Source organism: Xiphophorus maculatus, chromosome 8, assembly GCF_002775205.1.
Source record: "Xiphophorus maculatus strain JP 163 A chromosome 8, X_maculatus-5.0-male, whole genome shotgun sequence".
Taxonomy (NCBI): Eukaryota; Metazoa; Chordata; class Actinopteri; order Cyprinodontiformes; family Poeciliidae; genus Xiphophorus; species Xiphophorus maculatus.
In genome coordinates, this window is record NC_036450.1 from 26,071,269 (window position 1) to 26,089,732 (window position 18,464).

Below are 18,464 nucleotides of genomic sequence, written 5' to 3' on the forward strand. Positions count from 1 at the left end.
TTTAATGTGGCTATGAAGATGCAAACAACCTTCACAACAATGGCAATAATGTTTGAGCGGCTTGGACTCACTCTGTTCAGTAACTCATGTTGTATCATCACGGTGTGCATAATAGTCAGCTCTCTGCCTTCTCTCCAATTACCTGTTTGAGTCTGCTTTGTGTTTTCCTACCAGCCTTGAATGCATTGCCTCTCCAACCCTCAGCAGCTCTGCTCTTTGTCTGCGCCTGTACCTGGCTGTATTTAACTAACCTGTTCTTTATATAGCCCTGTGATGGGCTGTCCACCTGGTCAGGGTGTCTGACCGCTGGAGGAACCAGCCCCACCACCAGCCTGCAAGGAAAATCAGGTATAGACAATTATTGAATGTGCTCTCTAGTTCAGCTTCTGAGGTTTCGTCCAGTTTCAGCATGCTGCTGACTTGCCATTGGTTGGAAAAACCTACCTTGATTTTCCTTTCAAGGTTCGTCATCAAATTTTACTTTGTTTTTCAGGCAAAGTTCTAGAAATTTCTCATCTCTGAGATTCGTTGAGGGATTTTCCATTGGCAGCAGATAAACAGTTGTCATGGAATGGTAAGTTGTTTCTCTGCCACTGGCACATTGAGCAGCATTGATTAGCAGCACTAAGACCCTCCTCCTGGCTCTGATTGGTTGCTTTTGGTCAGGTGCAATACTAGCCGTATCATCTTTTGGCAAAAAAAAAAAAAACGTGATAATTCTTTTTTTTTTTTTTGCCAAACCACTTTTGGCATAAAATGACTTAGACCATTATTTTAGGAAGGTGATGGGAGCTGCCAAGGAGGAGGAAAAGAGCAAGGCCACAGATAGTTCATGGATATGGAGGACAGTGTTAGGGTGAGATGAAGGCAGATCATCTACTTTGAAAAAGAAAAGTAGAAAAAATGTTCAATTTTTACTGAAATATAGTCTTAAAAAGCTAAGCAGGACAATTTATCTTTAGGTACCTTTAATATTTTAGATTGTACAATAACAATCTAAAATATTGTTTAGTCTTGTTCATACTGAACAAGACTTTTCTAAAACATAATTGTTCTAAAATGTGTTAATTGATTAAATTGTAACAGGAAGTCCAAAATTGGCATCTGAGCTCTTCTTTTTAAATTCTCATTATATGATTGAAAGAAGAAGAAAAAAAGTCACTAAATGGCAAAAAAGCTAAAGGCCCCAAAGAGCTGAACAGACAGCAGAGATTTTTTAGCTCCAGTAGTCTCTACACAGATCCACAAAGCTCCTTTGCTTTCTGATCTCTTCTCCAGCGTCATTAGCTGTACTTCACTTTCATCTCTCACTCTGTTCCACTCAGGGATCCTTCCTTCCGCCTGTCTTTAGCATCACCTGCACCTAATTGCCTAAGGCACACATTTGTGCATGACTGTGAGCATGAGTTGAGCTCTTCAGGCTAGATACTGCAGTAATGACTTCCAGCTCAGTCTTTAGGTAATGAGCATTTCCTGGTAGCTGCCGCCGGAGGACGATTTACGAAAAATACACTGACCTTCTGTGGACTAGCTGGGGCGCCGTCCTCTGTTAGACAAAAATGTAAAATATTGATCATTTTTCTTGTGAATTTTTTGACAGGACTGTGAAAAAAAGTATTAGCCCCCTTCAAAATGTTGCATTACTAATAAAATCCAAATATTTTCAGAAAATATTAACATTCTTGGTACACTGGGGAATATATTGTTGCATATCCACAGAACCAAAAAAAAAACAAACTACACCAGTGAACTAAGGTCTACAACACTAAATGACCATAATATTTTAAAATATTATCTCTCCTAAATGTTTACATTAAATCACATTTTGGCTTAGCTCTGTGTTAGCTTTAAGTTACAGTTTTAATGATAAACATTGGCAAGCTGTCTTTATTACAATGTACTGGTAGGCATCCAATTAGTAGATTTTCCTGTTTTGAAATCTGAACCACATTATTGTTGTAAAAATAAAGTATCCTCTGTCAGTCCTGTGTGAAGGTCCTCTATTGTTGTACAATAAAGGTTAGCTTTCCTGTTTTTTAACAAATAGGCTACAGTTACACGTGAAGAAATAAAAAAAACAAGCCCTGATTAGCCCATGCTATTTTGGTTAAATGAGGTTAAAGCAAGTAAATATTTATTATTATTTTTAACAAACTAGAGAAATACATAAACGTGTACCTGTGTGTGCATCTATTCGACATTCTAAATAAACTGATGTAAGTTGGTATTTTAGAAAGTCGGTTCTATGTTTGTGTTTGTAAGAAGCCGAGAAATGAGTTCGGTTCATTTTGGTAAACCGAGGACCCTCAGACTTCTGCTACCAGGTGGTGGCGCTATATGCCTAACCACGCCTGTAAAATGAGGAAGAAGAAGACGGGGCTCTCACTAAGAACTACACGGGCTTGTATCGTCTAAAGGTACCAACGTTTGATTCTTTTGCAATGCTTAGTGTATTTACAGCCAAATTTCGACCATATCTGCTTATTTTCCTGGAGTTTTTATATCAGAGGCTTTTTTCCGGCAGCGTAGCTAACAACGTGCTGTAAACATCCAGTGCTAATCCAGCCCTCTGGTAGTTTTCTTTCCTATCCACGTTGCTGTCACTAGAGCTAATGCCCAAAACTTTTCTATGAAGCTTATCGAATCCACTTCAGGCAGCGATTCTTCCACTTTTTCAGTCCGTTTTGGTGTTTTAATATAACTGTGTATTTAATTGGAAGAAAAACAGCAACCTTCCAAGATCAGGTTTGGAAATACACATGCTGTAGCTACTTACCTTGTGTTTATTCATCATTCGCCTGTTTTCCATCCAGTTAGTTTATATATAAGTATAAAGACTCCATTACAAGACTCCACTAACAATCATATAAGTAAATAAGTAATGAAAAGTACAAAAAATGTACAATAAAAAGGTTAATGAGAGTTTAATATTCTTATGGCGAGAGGGATGAAGCTGTTGTGGAATCTTGTTGTTGTGGTTCTATGTCAGCCAGGAGGATCCTGATTGGTTGAGAGCCGTGTCACTCTAAAGAGAATATTTCTTTAAAGTCCTCCTAAATATAATTGAACGGTCTTAATATAATAATAATAATTAAATTGACTTTAATTATGAGATAACAATGAGCTTGTGCTTCTCTCAAATTTTTTTAGGCAAAAACCCCAAACAGACACATTTGTTTTGTTGTTCTGTTGTTTTTGTTTTATATTGTTATATTGTATTGTTTGCCTGCTGTGATAACAGATTTTGCTGGATGATAAATTGTTCCAGACGTTATGATAAACAACGACATTGTTGTTTTGAGGCCGTTTTTTTTCTCATCATGCTAATGGCAGAGTAATGCAGGAACACATTCTCAGAGATCAATAAACTTTCAATTCTAATGTACATTTTACACTGGGACAGGAAGACATTTTAAATATCCAAAATAAATACAACAAAAACAAGAATTATAATGAATTATGAAGTCTCTGTAAACAAATTTCTCCTTCATAAAAAAGTGGGTAGTTGAGATCAAAGCACCAGACTGAAGACCTGTCATCCAGTCTTTGGTAGAAAAACCATAAATAATGCAAATGGAAATGATTCACATGTATCATGCAATTAATTGGCTCATTGTGACAGGCCTACATATTGCTAGCTTTCTAAAATAATGGCCTACGTAAATCACAGCCTGTTATTATAGCCAAATGATGATTCGGGGGAAAGAAAAAAGTCACTGTTGGCAAAAAATGACTCTTGCCATTATTTTAGGAAGGTGACCATATGAAGTCGTTGATCAGCTTTTCAGGATCTTAAAAGGTTTCCTGAACATTTTCCTGCTGTTTCTAGGCGAAGCCATGACGAGGTGGGCGAGAGCCAACAACGTCCACAAACACAAACCAGCCGAGGCGACTCCCTGGAATCAGCTCAGGTCAGCCGGAAGAAGAAAAGATGGAGGTGTGCCGTCTCAGACGGACCCTCTGAGAAAGACCTGCGCTTCTGCCGAGAGGAAACCCAACCGCAAGAAGAAAGAGTACACCAGCGAGGACGTAAACGGGTTCCTGGAGTACCTGAAGCAGAGCGGTCAGGGCGGAGGCAGGGAGGCGGAGACGGAGCTCAGGGAGACGGTGGAGGTGGCCCTGAAGAAAGACAGGAGGAGGGAAGACAGGAGGGTGAAGAGGCAGAAGGACAAGAAGAGTAAGATGGTGAGCTCTGCTGAAGCTGAACCAGGAGGCCTGTAAATGTTGGCGTACTCACTTCTTGTTGCATTGCAAACTTTGCTTGGATTTTAGTTCATCATTGTGAAGCGGAATGATGAACTAATAAAATCAAGTGTGACATGCGTTTGTATTAAGTAAATTCTTGAAGCAGTTCTCTGATCGACCTCTAGGACTGTCACAATGCCAAATGTAGCTGGGTGGTAAATTGTCCCTGAAGTTATTGCAATAAGCAATAATATTATTGTTTTGAGAACATTTTCAAGTGTTATAATGGTAATGGCCTAATAATGCAATAGCATATTCTCAAACTTTAAATTCTAATTAACATTTAACAATAGAACTAGAGGATATTTGAAATACCAAAAATAAATTAACAAAACAGCAAAAGCAAAAAAAATAAGATGAAGTGTGAAACAAAACTGTCCATCAAAACAGTCCCTCCCTCCCTCCCTCTCTCTCTCTCTCTCTCTCTCTCTCTCCCTCTCTCTCTCTCTCTCTCTCTCTCCAGGTGTGCTTTAACTGCAGGAAGCCAGGTCACGGTCTGGCCGACTGTCCAGAAGCCGACAGAGACGAGGAAATGGGCCGCGGCATCTGCTTCCGCTGCGGCTCCACAGAGCACGAGATCCAGAGGTGCCGAGCCAAAGTGGACCCAGCACTGGGTGAGGTCCACGTCCTGCCCCCTCCTCCCCCACCACCACACACACACACACACACCCACCCCACCTTCACCAAGCCTGACTCCACGTCTGCATGTTCAGCTGTTGTAACTGTAACTCTCTCCTTCAGGTGAATACCCGTATGCTAAATGCTTCATCTGTGGTCAGACTGGACACTTGTCACGCTCCTGCCCTGACAATCCCAAAGGGCTCTATGCTCAAGGTACACACACACACACACACACACACACACATGGAAATACCCTCTCTGGTTCCAGGTGGGTGTTCTACATATCGAGACGTGACAGAGAGGATCGTTGTGTTTGCAGGCGGCTGCTGTCGTGTTTGTGGTTCTGTGGAACATTTCCAGAAGGATTGTCCGGAGCACCAGGCAGCAAGTGAGTTTCAAACTTCTGATTGTTGAAAAACACAATTGCCGTGTTTCCATGAAATAAGACGCATGATTAAAATCAAATGTGGATACGTTTGTTCACACGGTAAGTCGCCTGCCATCATCTGCCTCCCACTTCCTGTTATTTTCTTCATGGTTTGCCCCAGTGCCAACATCAGGTTGTTGATCATGTGAAACAATGTTTCTGCTACAGTTTTGCCAAATAAGCAAAGAACCCCCTAATCCTAGCATCAAAACTTTTTTCAAATAAACAAGTTTTTTTCAAAATTTCTGTTTCCATTAAGCAAATTTATGTTTGGAATGTCAAGTTGCTCAATTACATGGTAAATGGAAATGGCGCAATGTTGGTTTCCTCAGACAATAATGTTCTCGGGACAAACTGACCAAAAACCTTCCTCACCTTCATTGTCTTGATCCAGAAAGGTTCCTGGATTCTGGGCTGTTATGACATGTTGATGATCAATTTTTTTATTTTTTTCTTTGCTTTTCTTTAGAAGTAATGACCCAAAGTCATTTTGCACAATCATCTAACAATGTGAGCTTCCTTTAAACCAAATGGTGAAACCCTGGAGTTTGTAAAACATTGATTTAGTGCATAAATCATCGGGTCATGACCTCCTGGATCGGCGTCATCTCTGACTCATCGTCTCATGTTTTACAATCTGTGTTTTTGCACAGAGTCAGTTCTAGAGAATAAACCACATTATGTAATAGCATTACTATAGATGTGGCAGAAAGTATAGCTAAATGTATTCAAAGGTTTTATTAAAATGTTTCTTATATAGTGGCAATTCACAACAAATGTCGTCTCCAGGGACATTTTCCACCAATTGTTACGAAAATCTTTTTTTTTTTAGAAATGACAATGTCATAATGTGACGCATATGTAATAAACAATCACAAAGTGTTTGTGTTCATCCTAATTGTTATTTTTCTAATAACGATCATGTTGTAGAACCTGTAGGCTTCTTAGTCGAAATAAATGCTGAACTTTTGGTCGTTTAGTCGCCTTTTCAGAACCTTTATCAACATGTCGTTCAAGACAAAACAATTCGGACTGCGCTCAAGGATTTCATTACATTTAATGTTTATTGTATTGGGCTTTTAAAGATGTATTATGACATTTTAATGCTGGTTTTATTACATATTGTGGCGTCACAACCTTTTGTCCCTGGATTGACGTCGGTTTCACTGTTACAATAGGAAACTTTGCCTGTTTCCTGTGATTAATGCCAAAGAGAGGCAGGAGAAAACCTCACCTGGCTCTGCAGAACAGAGCTAAACCATTACGTTGAGTTAGAATCACGTACGAGTCTTCTGGGGTTTTCATGCGTTTAATCCATCATGTTTATGTGTTGGTCCTTCCAGCTAACTCGGTGACTCTGGGCTGGTTGTCCAACAACATGAGCGCAGACCTGGAGGACGTTCACGTTCCAGTGAAGAAAGCCAAACCCAAGCAGGCCAAAGTGATAACCTTCTGACCGGACCTCAGAGGACGTCGGTGCCTTCGCCTTGCGGATTCTTCGGAACCGGACCGAGGGGTCAAAATCTGACTCGCGGTCACTGAAGTTTTGTTTCAAATGTTTCCTGTGGCGTTGGCTTACACAGTCTGCTGGAGGTGAAGCGTTTCACCAAATAACAGAACTGAGGAAAGCCAGACTGTCCAACCTGAGCTGTGCACCGCTGGTGTTCATGTGTGTTTGCAGAATGTATTCATTATGTACGTCTGTTTTAATTCACTCATCAACTGTGCAGCACTTCTAATACTGACGGAATAAAACTAGGGCTGCAACGTACAATCATATTGGTAATCGATTAATCAATCGATTATTCTGACGATTACTATATTTTACAGTTATTTCCTTTAACCACCGAAGCCTCTTGTACGCAATACATTAAAAGAAAAACATTAAAAATTGATTCAAATCCATTTCAAAAAAAATATTGCCTAAAATATAGTTCTTTTGTGAATCTGAACCAGGTGAAGCTAAACCTAAACCACTTGAAGAGTTTTGGCTAAAATATATTTACAGTCACAGATTTCTTTGTCTTAAATATAAAAGAATTTTCTTTCTTTTTTTCTTTTCTTTTTTTCACAGTTTGGGCTTAATTACTGCTCTGAATATGTTTTTTTTCTCACTAAAATAACCGTTTTTGATTCTGTATTTTCCAGCAAACAATTAATCAATTACTAAGTTAGTTGATGCTTATTTCAATAATCAATGAACAGAGAATGTCACAAACTCCTAAACTAATATCCAGAGCACATCAAGAGAGCGACTGGTCTTGGTAAGCTGGACTTCACTAGGTCTGGGTGGGTGGAGGACTGATCCACGCTGCAGCAAAGAAAGTCTTCCTTCCAGGAGATTTTCTCCAGTGGTGAGGTGGAACGGCAACAAAAGCTTTTATTTAATTTTTTTTTGTGTGTATCTTTACACAGCCGGCTGCAGCTTGATGTTCTCTCTAGAAAACAAAGTGAAACTGTAGCCAGGCAGCTGCTGCTGGCTGCCAGCTCACTGAAGATGATTATGCCATTTACCCATGAGTTTCATCTACTGTGTGTGTAGGTGTGTGTGTGTGTGTGTGTCTTATAACAACATAGAGGACTGATTCTAATGTCTCCTGGTTCCAATTTGACAGCAGCTGAGAAGACTTTGGACAGAAGATTGTTCTGCTCTGGCTGGGTTGCCCAATATCCTGCCTGCGAGCCCCAAACTTTAATTCTATGTGTAAAACTTTGCGGGGGGGCCTTGTAGTAATATTTTCATTATTTATGACAAGTGAAAATAGACCCTAGTAACTTCTTATGACATTTATGCAACTTTTCTCTGCCGCGAATGGAAAAAGTAGTAAAGGAAGGCAAAGATGGAAGAAATGCTTCCAGACATACAAGAAAAAAAACAACAAAAAATGACATTGTGTATCAGAAAGCAGTACCTTACATCTAAATCAGACATGGAGCTGGGTGTTAAAAGGTGACACACCTTTTAAAATACTGTTTCTGAGATGTATAAAAATAACACCAAGCTAAATCACTTCCAAATTCTGGCCACCTTTAACGGGCCACGTCTCCAGAACAGTTCATCTGCTGGAGAGAACGACATAAAAAGTGGAAAGGTGCCACAACCTGTGTGCGTAAGTGTGAGCACTCTTAAACTAAAACTTTCATTTTCTGTTCATTTTTGATGTATTCTTGGTTTCGCTGCATATCTTTAAAATAAAAAAAAAATTATCTCCAACTCACTGTGGCAGAATGTCATTTTTTACTGCTTTTGGCAAAATGTGGACAACCCTCAGTATGTTTATTTTATTGTGTTTTTGTTTTACAAGACAGTGTGACTAACAAATGATTTAGTCTTTAACTTGGATGGATCTAAAACCTGAGTACGTTTTTCATGTAGTAGCGCGTTTCCGCCACCAGAGGGCATTCACTATCAGTTGGCAGATTGAGAGTCCACACAGTGGAGAGCAAGAAAAGATGCTACGAGGCAATAAAATCCATGGAAGTCGCCAGACGACCTTTTTATATAAAGTACAGTTTTACTAGCAGAAACCTGAAGTCTTTGTGTCATGTGATGCAGGTATTCACTGTTTGTGACTTCGAAGTTTGAGAGAGCGCAACAGTAAAGGAAAGATGTCTATGTGTTACGCCATGTTGTGAAGCAATAAAAATTCAGTGAAAATCAACGGACGTCCTATTTCCTCTTAGTGCAACGTCACTAGCAGACACCTAAAGGTTTTCTCCAACATTGTCTGCTGTTTGAAACAGATTTTACTTCGGCAAGAAGTTAATTTTGATCCTCATCTTGTTTGAAGAAGAAACACCATAACATCATCCAGGGCAGAGTTGTCCAGTGTTATTTTAAGGAAAGGCATGTAGAAAATGATTTTCACCTTCTAAATGAAATAAATGAAAAATGTTTTGATTGACTTTACAGCAATAAAACACTTCACATAATTGCTGATAGTGTTCTTCCATATGTATCCTGAGTGAGGTTGGAATGGCTCCTTGCCAATAATTGATCTAATTATTGGCATCTGAACTCCACTGATGGAAAAACAGTCATCTTTCCAACATTCTTGTACGCTAGCTGATCACAGATCAATTTGTTTTCGGGACAGAGTTTGTTTGTTGTTGGCCAGTATTTTCTATTTTTCCAACATAAATGTCTCAGTGGAATGAAGTTTAGACTTTTTGCTGACCATGTCTTTTAGCGGATCTGCCTTTGTTGAAGAAATGATTCAATGATCTTTGGTGGCAAGTTGCATTATGAGGTATGGTTCTGAGGAGAGCAAAGCCTATACAGTGTGCTATGTATAAAATAAAAAATATCTTACTAATTCCAAAAGAAATTAAATTTTACTTTACCTGAGACGTGAGAATTATATTTCATATAAAAATGACCACTATATTTGGCATTAACATACTTGTAACAAATATCTAGGCGGGGACATCACAGCACAAGTATAACCCCAGGCAACAATAAAATTGTCTTTACATTCATGATTAACGCGGCACCAAAAAGGGAGAAAACACCATGGCAGATGTTCAAGCACTAAGTTTATTCTTTGTTAAAAACTGGGCAGAAATTATTTGTCACCCTCACAACTAAATTTGCTGTTATTGCTAAAAAATAGCGCACATAATTGTGACATGATATTTAATCAGAAACTATCAATTCAACTCTGCAGCGTCAACAATGATAATGAAGGAACTCTTTCCAACTGCTAGATTGAAGCTACACTTTACATTTTTAGCCACACGATGGCACCAAAGACCACGGAACTGGAAAACTTGGACGCAATGAGCCCTTTTTCGATTTAGTCTTTACGATGATTTAAATGTGCATCATCTAAGTTCAAGTTCAAGCAGCACAAATAGAGGAAGATATTCAAACAAGAGAAGTTTATGATTCAAAATTATTTGCTAAAAACAACAAAATGTTTTTTCAGCCTCAACTAATAAATTTGCAGAGTGACACCATAGCACGAGACAGAAGTGCAACACGTTACTTAAGCAGAAGGTGTCAATTCAACGCTGCAACATGCCAAGGATAATAATGAAAGGGCTATTTTCAATTTCTTGATTGAAGCTGCACTTCACTTTTTACCCACGCGATGGCACCAAAGACCCCGGAACACATACACTTGGGACTAACGCGTCCTATTTCGATACAATCCTTAAATGCTTAAAAGGTTTTAATCAGCCACCACAGAGCTATTCTAACTAGATCCCCGATCTGTCAATGGGGAGAGTTAAAACTTTTCATAAAGTAGTTTGTTTGTTTGTTTGTTTGTTACCGCATAGTTACTACACAGTCATAAATTGATTGGCTGGCTGAAGATCAGGCTGGAAACCAGACAGCCAAATCTAGTGGTATCAGTCTGGATTTCCATGTCTCCGAAAAGCTAAGATCAAAAGAAAAACGAACAAAAACAAAAGGAAACAGTCAAAGAAATACACATCTAACCGTTCAGTTAAAACACATATTCTGGTTTTGATTGACTCCAATCCGCAACAAAATAGAGAAACTGTGAGTAGAACTAGGAAGTCAATCGCAGGAGAATAAATTTGCCTCTGTTCCCCGGGAACATGGTCCTGGTTCATTAGGACACATAATAAATTAGGAACGATACAGAGAAGACTAGCATGGATGACACGCTTCAGTTCCTCCTTTTTCACTCTCAACCCTCGTGCGATCCTAACATTCTGTTTGTCCTACGGGTCAAAAATGACCCGCCCTAACAAAAGCCCCAAAATAAAGCAGATTCATTGAATTTTAAATCCAAAATCTATTTTGCATGATGAAACAATCTGTTCTTTATCAATTCAACTCGATTTAATTCATTTTTTATCATGTATTTTTCATGACCAAATGTTTATACACGAATTCTTCTTCTTTTTTTTTTACGGTTTACAAATCATGTTTCACAGATCCAACTGTGCAAACTTACACACAAAGGCGCTTACACACATTACAAATTGAGTAATACACACACACAGGTCTTAACTATTGCCATAGTAAGGATTATTATTATTATCTGTAGTAGCGTGAGACTCCACTAATTGCCAGTCGTAGCCAAGTCTTGTGCTGACAAAATAAAATCGAGCGTATCTACTTCCGTCTATAATGAGGTGGGTGTTTCCAGCTCTGCCGGGGTTTCAACCAGGCTGCAGCTCCCAGCTGATCCCTCTTCATTAGATGATATTGGAAGTGGTGCTGCAAGCTCGACTGGAACACAGGACATGATGCTTCAGCTCTTAGTGGCTCTAACTTTTGCTGCCTTTGTGAAGAATGGTAAGAAGTCACCCAGCCTTTAATCCTGTATTGTTGTAAATGTCTGTAGAAAGAACAACATGGTTCCTCAGTGCTTTTGAGAAAACCGTAAACTCCAGTTCTCTGGGGGAATTGGGTGTTATGATCCATGTTTTCCTTAGTCATTCTTCATTTATGGACGGTTGATAGTGTGACTTTTTTTTTCGCAGCGCCTCTGTTTGGCATCAAGATAGTACAACATGTGGCCCATCACCCAGAGACATTAGGAGGTAAAGTCACGTTGCCTGTGATTTCAGTTTCAGCTGACAGTTTGGTCGGTCTTGGGTAGAAAGAAAATAAAACGCCGTTTTCAAGACTTTCAAGAGTGTTTGCATTGAGGCATTTCAAGCAACTAAAGGAGACAAAGAACCAAGATCAGAACTATGAGAAAAACTGTTGGAATGCTTTCAGAATAAATTTGATTTCCTTTTAATTTTTAATTTTAAAAGGCACACTGACAAGGACATTGAAACTTCCCCTTTCAAGAAGCATGTCTTGCTTTTTCTAAAAATTAAATTTGTTCCTGAAAGTGGTCTTCCTTGATGCTCCCAGGTTGCAAGTCCTGAAGTATTTCAAAGGGGTAAATAATGGCAAAGATTGTATTGCAGAGCTGTAACCTTGGAGTATTTTTTCCCCTTAAAATCAAACTGTAAAATAATACATTTAACATGAATGTTTTCCCAGAGCTTTATTCTGATGACATGGGAGTGGTGGAGGGAGACATGATTGTATTGGTGAGTAAGGACAAGCAACACTTTGCTCTTTGATACTTGGGGTTTATTTACTCTGCAGTCCATTTTAAATTGGCAAAGTGTCAACTGCAAATTTTTTTCTTAAGAATTGATATGCCACCCCTCACAAGATGTCACCTAGGGCAGTTGCCCATGTCGCCCATATCAGAAACCACCACTGGTTAAAATAACTTGACTGAATACCAAAATGAACTAGTGGTACTTTAATGCATATATAATTTTTTTTTTAAAGACCAAAACAGACATGGACAACACTTGCTTCTGATCAGTGTGAGTGTTGACAGAGTAGGTAAGGCTCCAGGGTCAACTAAGCCTGGCTGTTGGCAAGATCTGGAGCAGGCTAGCTGCACAGGATCCATCACCATGGTAACTTATTTGTTGCCTTTTCCTTGAAACCAAATCGAGACCAACAAGCTCCAACAAGATCTAGTGAAACCCATCCATGCATTTATCTTTTGTTTAATTGATTGCTGCCTTCACAGGTCTGGTTTCCCTCCACCCTTCATTGCCTGACAATAAACTTGCTGAGTTGCATAGTTATACTTTACAATATTGTAAATCACATAGTCTTCAACACAGCATATGTCAAGGTTGATTTCCTTATCTCAACAGACCTCCCTGGATTTTTCCTCTAGAAAACCAACCGAACTCTTTCAAGCATCACAATGATTGATTTTGTCTGTCACACTTGGCTGCCTTTTGACAGACAGAATAGTTCAATCAACATGTGATACTGGAGGCTGTGGAACAGTTGAGACGCCACTCTAATCTAGCTACTACTGGGTACCGGCGCATCTCTACTTGGAATAGACTAGTCATCCTTTCAAGTGACCTACTATTGTCCCAAGATATTTGGTATATTTTCATAAAACAGTCTATTAAAATGCATGCGAGGCTGAATGTTTGCGTATGAATAGCCAAAAGTCACTTAATCATTTTCTTTCAAGTCCCCCCAAAAGTGCATATTGGCTTTATTTGGGTTTAAGAGTGTACATAAATGGTTTTGTCTTGTTTGTCATATGTGTTGCCCTGTGATGGACTGGTGACCTGTCCACTGTGTGCCCTGCCTTACCCCCTGATAGCCAGAGATAGGCACCAGTCCCCCTGGTGTCTCGCAATAGGAAAAAGCGGGTATAGAAATTGGATAAAAGTTTCGACCTCAGCATCCTGTCTACGTCAAAACCAACTTTAAAACAATGTTGTCAACTGAACATCTGTAATATTTTTTTTGTACACCTGTATGTTGCTTTGCAGAAAAACAGGAATGCAGTGGGTAAATCTTGGCCAACTACAGACTTGGCATATGAGATCAGTCCAGACATAAGTAAGTAGTAAGTAAACTAGTTAGGACCACTCACAAAAAGCTTTAATTGAGTTTTTTTTTTTTTTAAGACAACAGAAAGAAGGATATCATGGCTGCCATGGCAATGGTGTCTGAGCACACCTGTATAACTTTCCACAGGAGAAACTCTGAGTCAAACTATGTGCTCTTCCGTCCTGGTAAAGGGTATGTAGACTTTTCAACCAGGTTTGGACATGGATATGGTGCTTCATGCAAGGTTTTAGCTAATTCATTTAACATGCCTCGCCCACCAGAACACATGCTCAACCCAGCCTGAACCCAACTCAGGAGAGAGTTGGGTTCAGAATGATTGTGTCTAATAACATGTCTGTGTGTTATCTGTCGCCCCTTAGCTGTGCTTCAAACGTGGGCTTTTTCAAAGGCAAGCAGTCTGTGTATGTTGCGCCACCATGCAAAGTGGGAAACATTGCTCATGAGATCCTTCACACTCTTGGCTTTGAGCACGAACACACCAGGTTGGACCGGGATGGCTTTATCGAAATTATCAAGAGTAACATCATCAAAGGTAATGTGACAACATTTACATTCCTTCTGAATCCAACAAATACACAGTGTTCCAAATTATTATGCAAATTGGATTCAAGTCTCATAAAGATTTTTTTTTTGTTGTGCTATTAAATTTCTTTTGTATCTCAGGGCTCTTTGAATCACTATAATTAATTTCAGAGAGCTGGTTGATTAGTTTGTCTGGTGAGCTCAATTAAAGGAAATCTGCTTAAGAAGGATGTTCCACATTATTAAACAGGCCACAGGTTTCAAGCAATATGGGAAAGAGAAAGAATCTCTCTGCTGACGAAAATCATCAGATAGTGTAGTGCCTTATGACAAGGCATTAGATATTTAACGAAAACTGAAGCGTTACTGTACTGTGAAGAGATTTGTGGCTGATTCAGAACGAAGATGGGTTTGTACAGATAAAGGCAGAATGAGGAAGACAAATTAATTGGATTTAAAGAGCAGCTGTTAAAATGCCTTTACAAAGCAGCAAACAGTTTTTTGAAGCTGCTGGTGTCTCTGGAACCTCAAGGTGGAGGATCCTCCAGAGCAGGGGTGGGCACTCCTGGTCCTCGAGGGCCGGTGTCCTGCAACTTTTAGATGCATCTCTACTTCAACACACCTGAGTCAAATAATGAGGTCGTTAACAAGACTCTGGAGAACTTGACTGCACTTAGGAGGAGATTCAGCTGTTGGATTCAGGTGTGTTGGACCAGGGAGACATCTAAGAGTTGCAGGACACCGGCCCTCGAGGACCAGGAGTGCCCACCCCTGCTCCAGAGGCCTGTTGTGTACTATTTGCCCACCCCTAACCAGAGCTCACAAGCAGAAACAGTTATAGTGGGCCCAGCTGTACATGAAGATTAATTTTCAAACAGACTTGTTCACTGATGACTGCTGTGCAGCCCTGGATGGTCCAGATGGACGCAGTAGTGGATCGGTGGTGGATGGCCACCATGTCCTAACGTGACGCCAGCAAGGAGGTGGTGGAGTCATTTTTTAGGCCGAACTCATGTGGAGAGAATCATTGGTCAGTCGGTTCAGAGTCCATGGAGGTGTGAAAATGACCTCAGCAAAGTATATGGACTTGCTGACTGATCACTTTCTTTCATGATTCAAAAAGAAAAGCTGTACCTTCCGTAGCAAAATCATCTTCATGCATAACAATGAATGCTGTAAGGAATACCACTGTGTCATTGGCTGCTATGGGCATGAAAGGGGATAAACTCATGGTGTGGTCACCATCCTCCTCTGACCTCTGACCTCAACCCTACTGAGAACCTTTGGAGTTTCCTCAAGCAGAAGATCTGAGGGTGGAATGCAGTTCATATCAACCAGCAGCTCTAGGAAGGTTTTCTGACATCCTGCAGAGAAATTCAAGCAGAAACTTTCCACAAACTCACAAGTTCAATGGATCAAGAATTGTGCTGTGATATCAAAGAAGGTCCTATGTTAACATGTAACTTGGTCTGTTATGATGTTTTTGATTGAAATAGCTTTTGATTTTAGTACATGTGACCAGTTAATGCTGCACATTCACAGAATGACCTTTTGCAGTTCTTTATAATCCATAAAATGTTTGGAAAACTCATAAGTTTTCCAAATCAGCTGTCTAGAATTCAAAATAGACAGATGTTTTGTCAGTAATGTGTTATCTCTATAATATCCCCCTGTGTTTCCTTATGTTAAAAGAAAACATAATTCAGAAATTTAAAATCAAAAAACAATTTGATTTGACATCAACCCACCCTTCTACAATTTCCATGAAGTTGCATGCTCTGTGTAAGCAAATTATTCTACATAAGAGCATACTACCAAAAGTTAGTTTATATACCCAACTTGAACCAAGAATCTTAATTAACATCAATGTAAAGAATATGCTTACCAAACCCATAAAAATATCAGACTTATTCCCACATATCCCATTTAAATCCACCCCAATTTCATACCTCAATTTCAAGTATGTCCAATTAAAACAAATCACAAGCAACATTTCCAACAACAATATTTCTATTGTCGTCAGAAATATTGTCCAGTGACTCTTGTCCTTATACCTGTTGATGTTTTCCAGCTAAAAATTGTTCCTTGGAGGCCAAATGTTTCATCATCATAAACAATTAAAAATCTGAATTTGGATTGCTTTCCTAGAAAAAGCATTCATTCATTCATTCATTCATTCATTCATTCATTCATTCTAATCCCTCAAATTAGAAATGATCAATTTAGACAGAGGAGCTAAAAATAAATGTGGAAATTCCTCTGAGACTAAGGTTTTGTAGTTCTGTAACGTGTCATTGCCTCCAAATCAAATGGTTTGGTGGACTTGGATTTATGTATTAATTCAAATCAATTAAGAATTTCAGGCACAGATATGTTGGGATCCAATTGTTTTCCAATCTGTTTGTGTTTGACATAATCAATGTCACATCCAGCATACCAGTTATAAAATTTCATCATGTCCAATTTGTTCCTGCACACCAAGGCACTCATGCTCTATAAAGCAGCAATTCGTTTAGTTAGTAAGTTAGTTTTAGTAAAAATAAAATTAAAAAATCCAAACTGGATGAGACAGTCTCTTAATTAAAATGAAAATTCTATCTACTTTAAGCCAATCCTGAGTTCTGCTTGCTCCTGTTCAATTATTTTTCCCAGTAAGTATTTATTGGGAAGAGATACCTAAAGGTCATTGCTGATTTCTTTGCTTCTCTTTTGGGGCAATCCCACTGATTAAAGTATTTATTACAACGGTTGCATGTCTGAGAAGGAATATTTAGAAACTTAATTTCACTGTGATTGAACATGTTGAGAGGAAGAACAATGGCTTCATCTGCACTTTAGGCATTTAGCACTGAATGCTCCTTTCCTGCAGAGCCACCACTGATCATATAGCAGTATGTGGTTTGAGGTGATCCGTTTTCTGTCTGACTGTTTCAGGTAAGGAGAACAACTTCCAAAAGATTGGTGGGCGAACTTTTGACATTCCGTACGACTACACTTCCATACTGCACTATGGACGGTAAGGTAGTTTAAAAAAAAAAAAAAAGTTAAATGTAATTTTGTTTTGTAAAGATTACTGTTCATTTGTCAGGACTTTCTTTACATCAAACGGAAAACCCACCATCATCCCAAAGAAAAACGTAAAGGACATGGGACAGAGGCGTAGACTGACGGAGACGGACATACAGAAAATCATTCATGTCTATAACTGTGGTACGTACCGATGTGGACCTGCTGTCCAGGTGAACTGCGGCTGTGTGTTTGTGTGTGTAAAATGTAAAGGAGTGACTGCGTCTCTAGCCTTCAGACATTGGATGGTGGACTTTACATTAAAAAAAAAATCAAATTTAAGATCATCATTGGTCATGTTGCGTCACGTGTGAATAAACGTAGGGTTGAGTCAGAAATATTTTGCAGCCAGTAAAAAACGACTGTCTATGGTTTATACAACAGAGTAATCATAAATGTACCTTCAAATCTTGACGGAGTTCCTTTGTTTTTAAAAAGGTCCTGGTAAAAAGGGAGGTTGTCGATTAAACAGGGGCTGCAACAGACTGTTGCTGTGGCAACCTGCAGAAACTTATAAATCTCAATCAGAAACGGATTTCTCCATAAAGCATGAAAGGTTTATTCTATTACTTTCTGCCTTATTATTTTTGCCGCTCAACAATTCAAATTATACTCTGAAATTTTGAGCAAAGGTTTTTGTGGAAACTCAACTGAACAAAGAACTTGGTTTTCTTTTTTTCTTCCTAGATTCTCTCACATCAAATGCCACAGTGGGAAGCTGAATTCCTCTTTTTCCACCACTGCCTCCTGGAAGCCCATGGAAACCATCAGAGGTGTTGGAAATATTAATTTAATTATGCTAGTTGTAATGATGTTTAAGCTTTAGCGCATGTTGAAATATTACATTGATAATAATTGTTTTGAGTAGGCCTCAGTTTAGCTTACATTTAGACTCGTAGTTTAATCAATACATAACTTAATCAGTAGAATTTTTTTCTTAAATGAGCATGATTTGATTCAAATGAGTCTAATCAGTAGTTTTTTATATTCATAGTCTTAAGAAGTATATGTCATTCATCTGAAATGGTTTAGTTCATTATAAACCAAAGGAGTTGAAAACTAATCAGAAAATATTGAATGTAACAGATGTTTTGGTATTGAAACTGTTCATGTCTGTTTTGTAAGAGTGTGAAGATATTATATGAAAGTTGTGGTAATTTTTATAATCAAAATCTGCTGTTTGATGTGCTGGGTCAGAGGTCA

At 38.9% G+C, this 18,464-nt stretch overlaps 2 protein-coding genes and 1 non-coding gene across 3 annotated transcripts; all 3 read left to right on the forward strand.

Annotated features, from left to right (window-relative positions):
- Nucleotides 1–2,228: 2,228 nt before the first annotated feature.
- On the forward strand, nt 2,229–8,486 carry zcchc9 (zinc finger CCHC-type containing 9). Its single transcript, XM_023337740.1, has 6 exons — nt 2,229–2,417; nt 3,830–4,185; nt 4,709–4,859; nt 4,987–5,079; nt 5,186–5,254; nt 6,637–8,486. The coding sequence occupies exons 2-6, from the start codon at nt 3,838–3,840 to the stop codon at nt 6,747–6,749; spliced, it is 774 nt and encodes a 257-aa protein (XP_023193508.1). The 5' UTR covers nt 2,229–2,417; nt 3,830–3,837; the 3' UTR covers nt 6,750–8,486.
- A 2,378-nt stretch (nt 8,487–10,864) lies between these two features.
- Nucleotides 10,865–10,948, forward strand: LOC111609605. The gene has a single exon (XR_002753211.1). It is a non-coding gene; the product is annotated as a U6 spliceosomal RNA (small nuclear RNA).
- Nucleotides 10,949–11,487: 539 nt separating this feature from the next.
- On the forward strand, nt 11,488–18,225 carry LOC111609583 (zinc metalloproteinase nas-4-like). Its single transcript, XM_023338803.1, has 9 exons — nt 11,488–11,567; nt 11,756–11,815; nt 12,270–12,319; nt 13,592–13,661; nt 13,730–13,844; nt 14,033–14,205; nt 17,130–17,211; nt 17,284–17,405; nt 17,949–18,225. The coding sequence occupies exons 1-9, from the start codon at nt 11,516–11,518 to the stop codon at nt 17,981–17,983; spliced, it is 759 nt and encodes a 252-aa protein (XP_023194571.1). The 5' UTR covers nt 11,488–11,515; the 3' UTR covers nt 17,984–18,225.
- The last annotated feature ends 239 nt before the right edge of the window (nt 18,226–18,464 follow it).

Excerpts from the sequence above, each read along its gene's own strand:
- zcchc9 (XM_023337740.1), top strand. The coding sequence starts at position 3,838 with ATGACGAGGTGGGCGAGAGCCAACAACGTCCACAAACACAAACCAGCC. Across the intron at positions 4,186-4,708 it reads AGGACAAGAAGAGTAAGATG|GTGTGCTTTAACTGCAGGAA; the intron begins GTGAGCTCTGCT and ends CTCTCTCTCCAG. Across the intron at positions 5,255-6,636 it reads TCCGGAGCACCAGGCAGCAA|CTAACTCGGTGACTCTGGGC; the intron begins GTGAGTTTCAAA and ends TGGTCCTTCCAG.
- LOC111609583 (XM_023338803.1), top strand. The coding sequence starts at position 11,516 with ATGATGCTTCAGCTCTTAGTGGCTCTAACTTTTGCTGCCTTTGTGAAG. Across the intron at positions 11,568-11,755 it reads TGCTGCCTTTGTGAAGAATG|CGCCTCTGTTTGGCATCAAG; the intron begins GTAAGAAGTCAC and ends TTTTTTTCGCAG. Across the intron at positions 17,406-17,948 it reads CATTCATGTCTATAACTGTG|ATTCTCTCACATCAAATGCC; the intron begins GTACGTACCGAT and ends TTTTCTTCCTAG.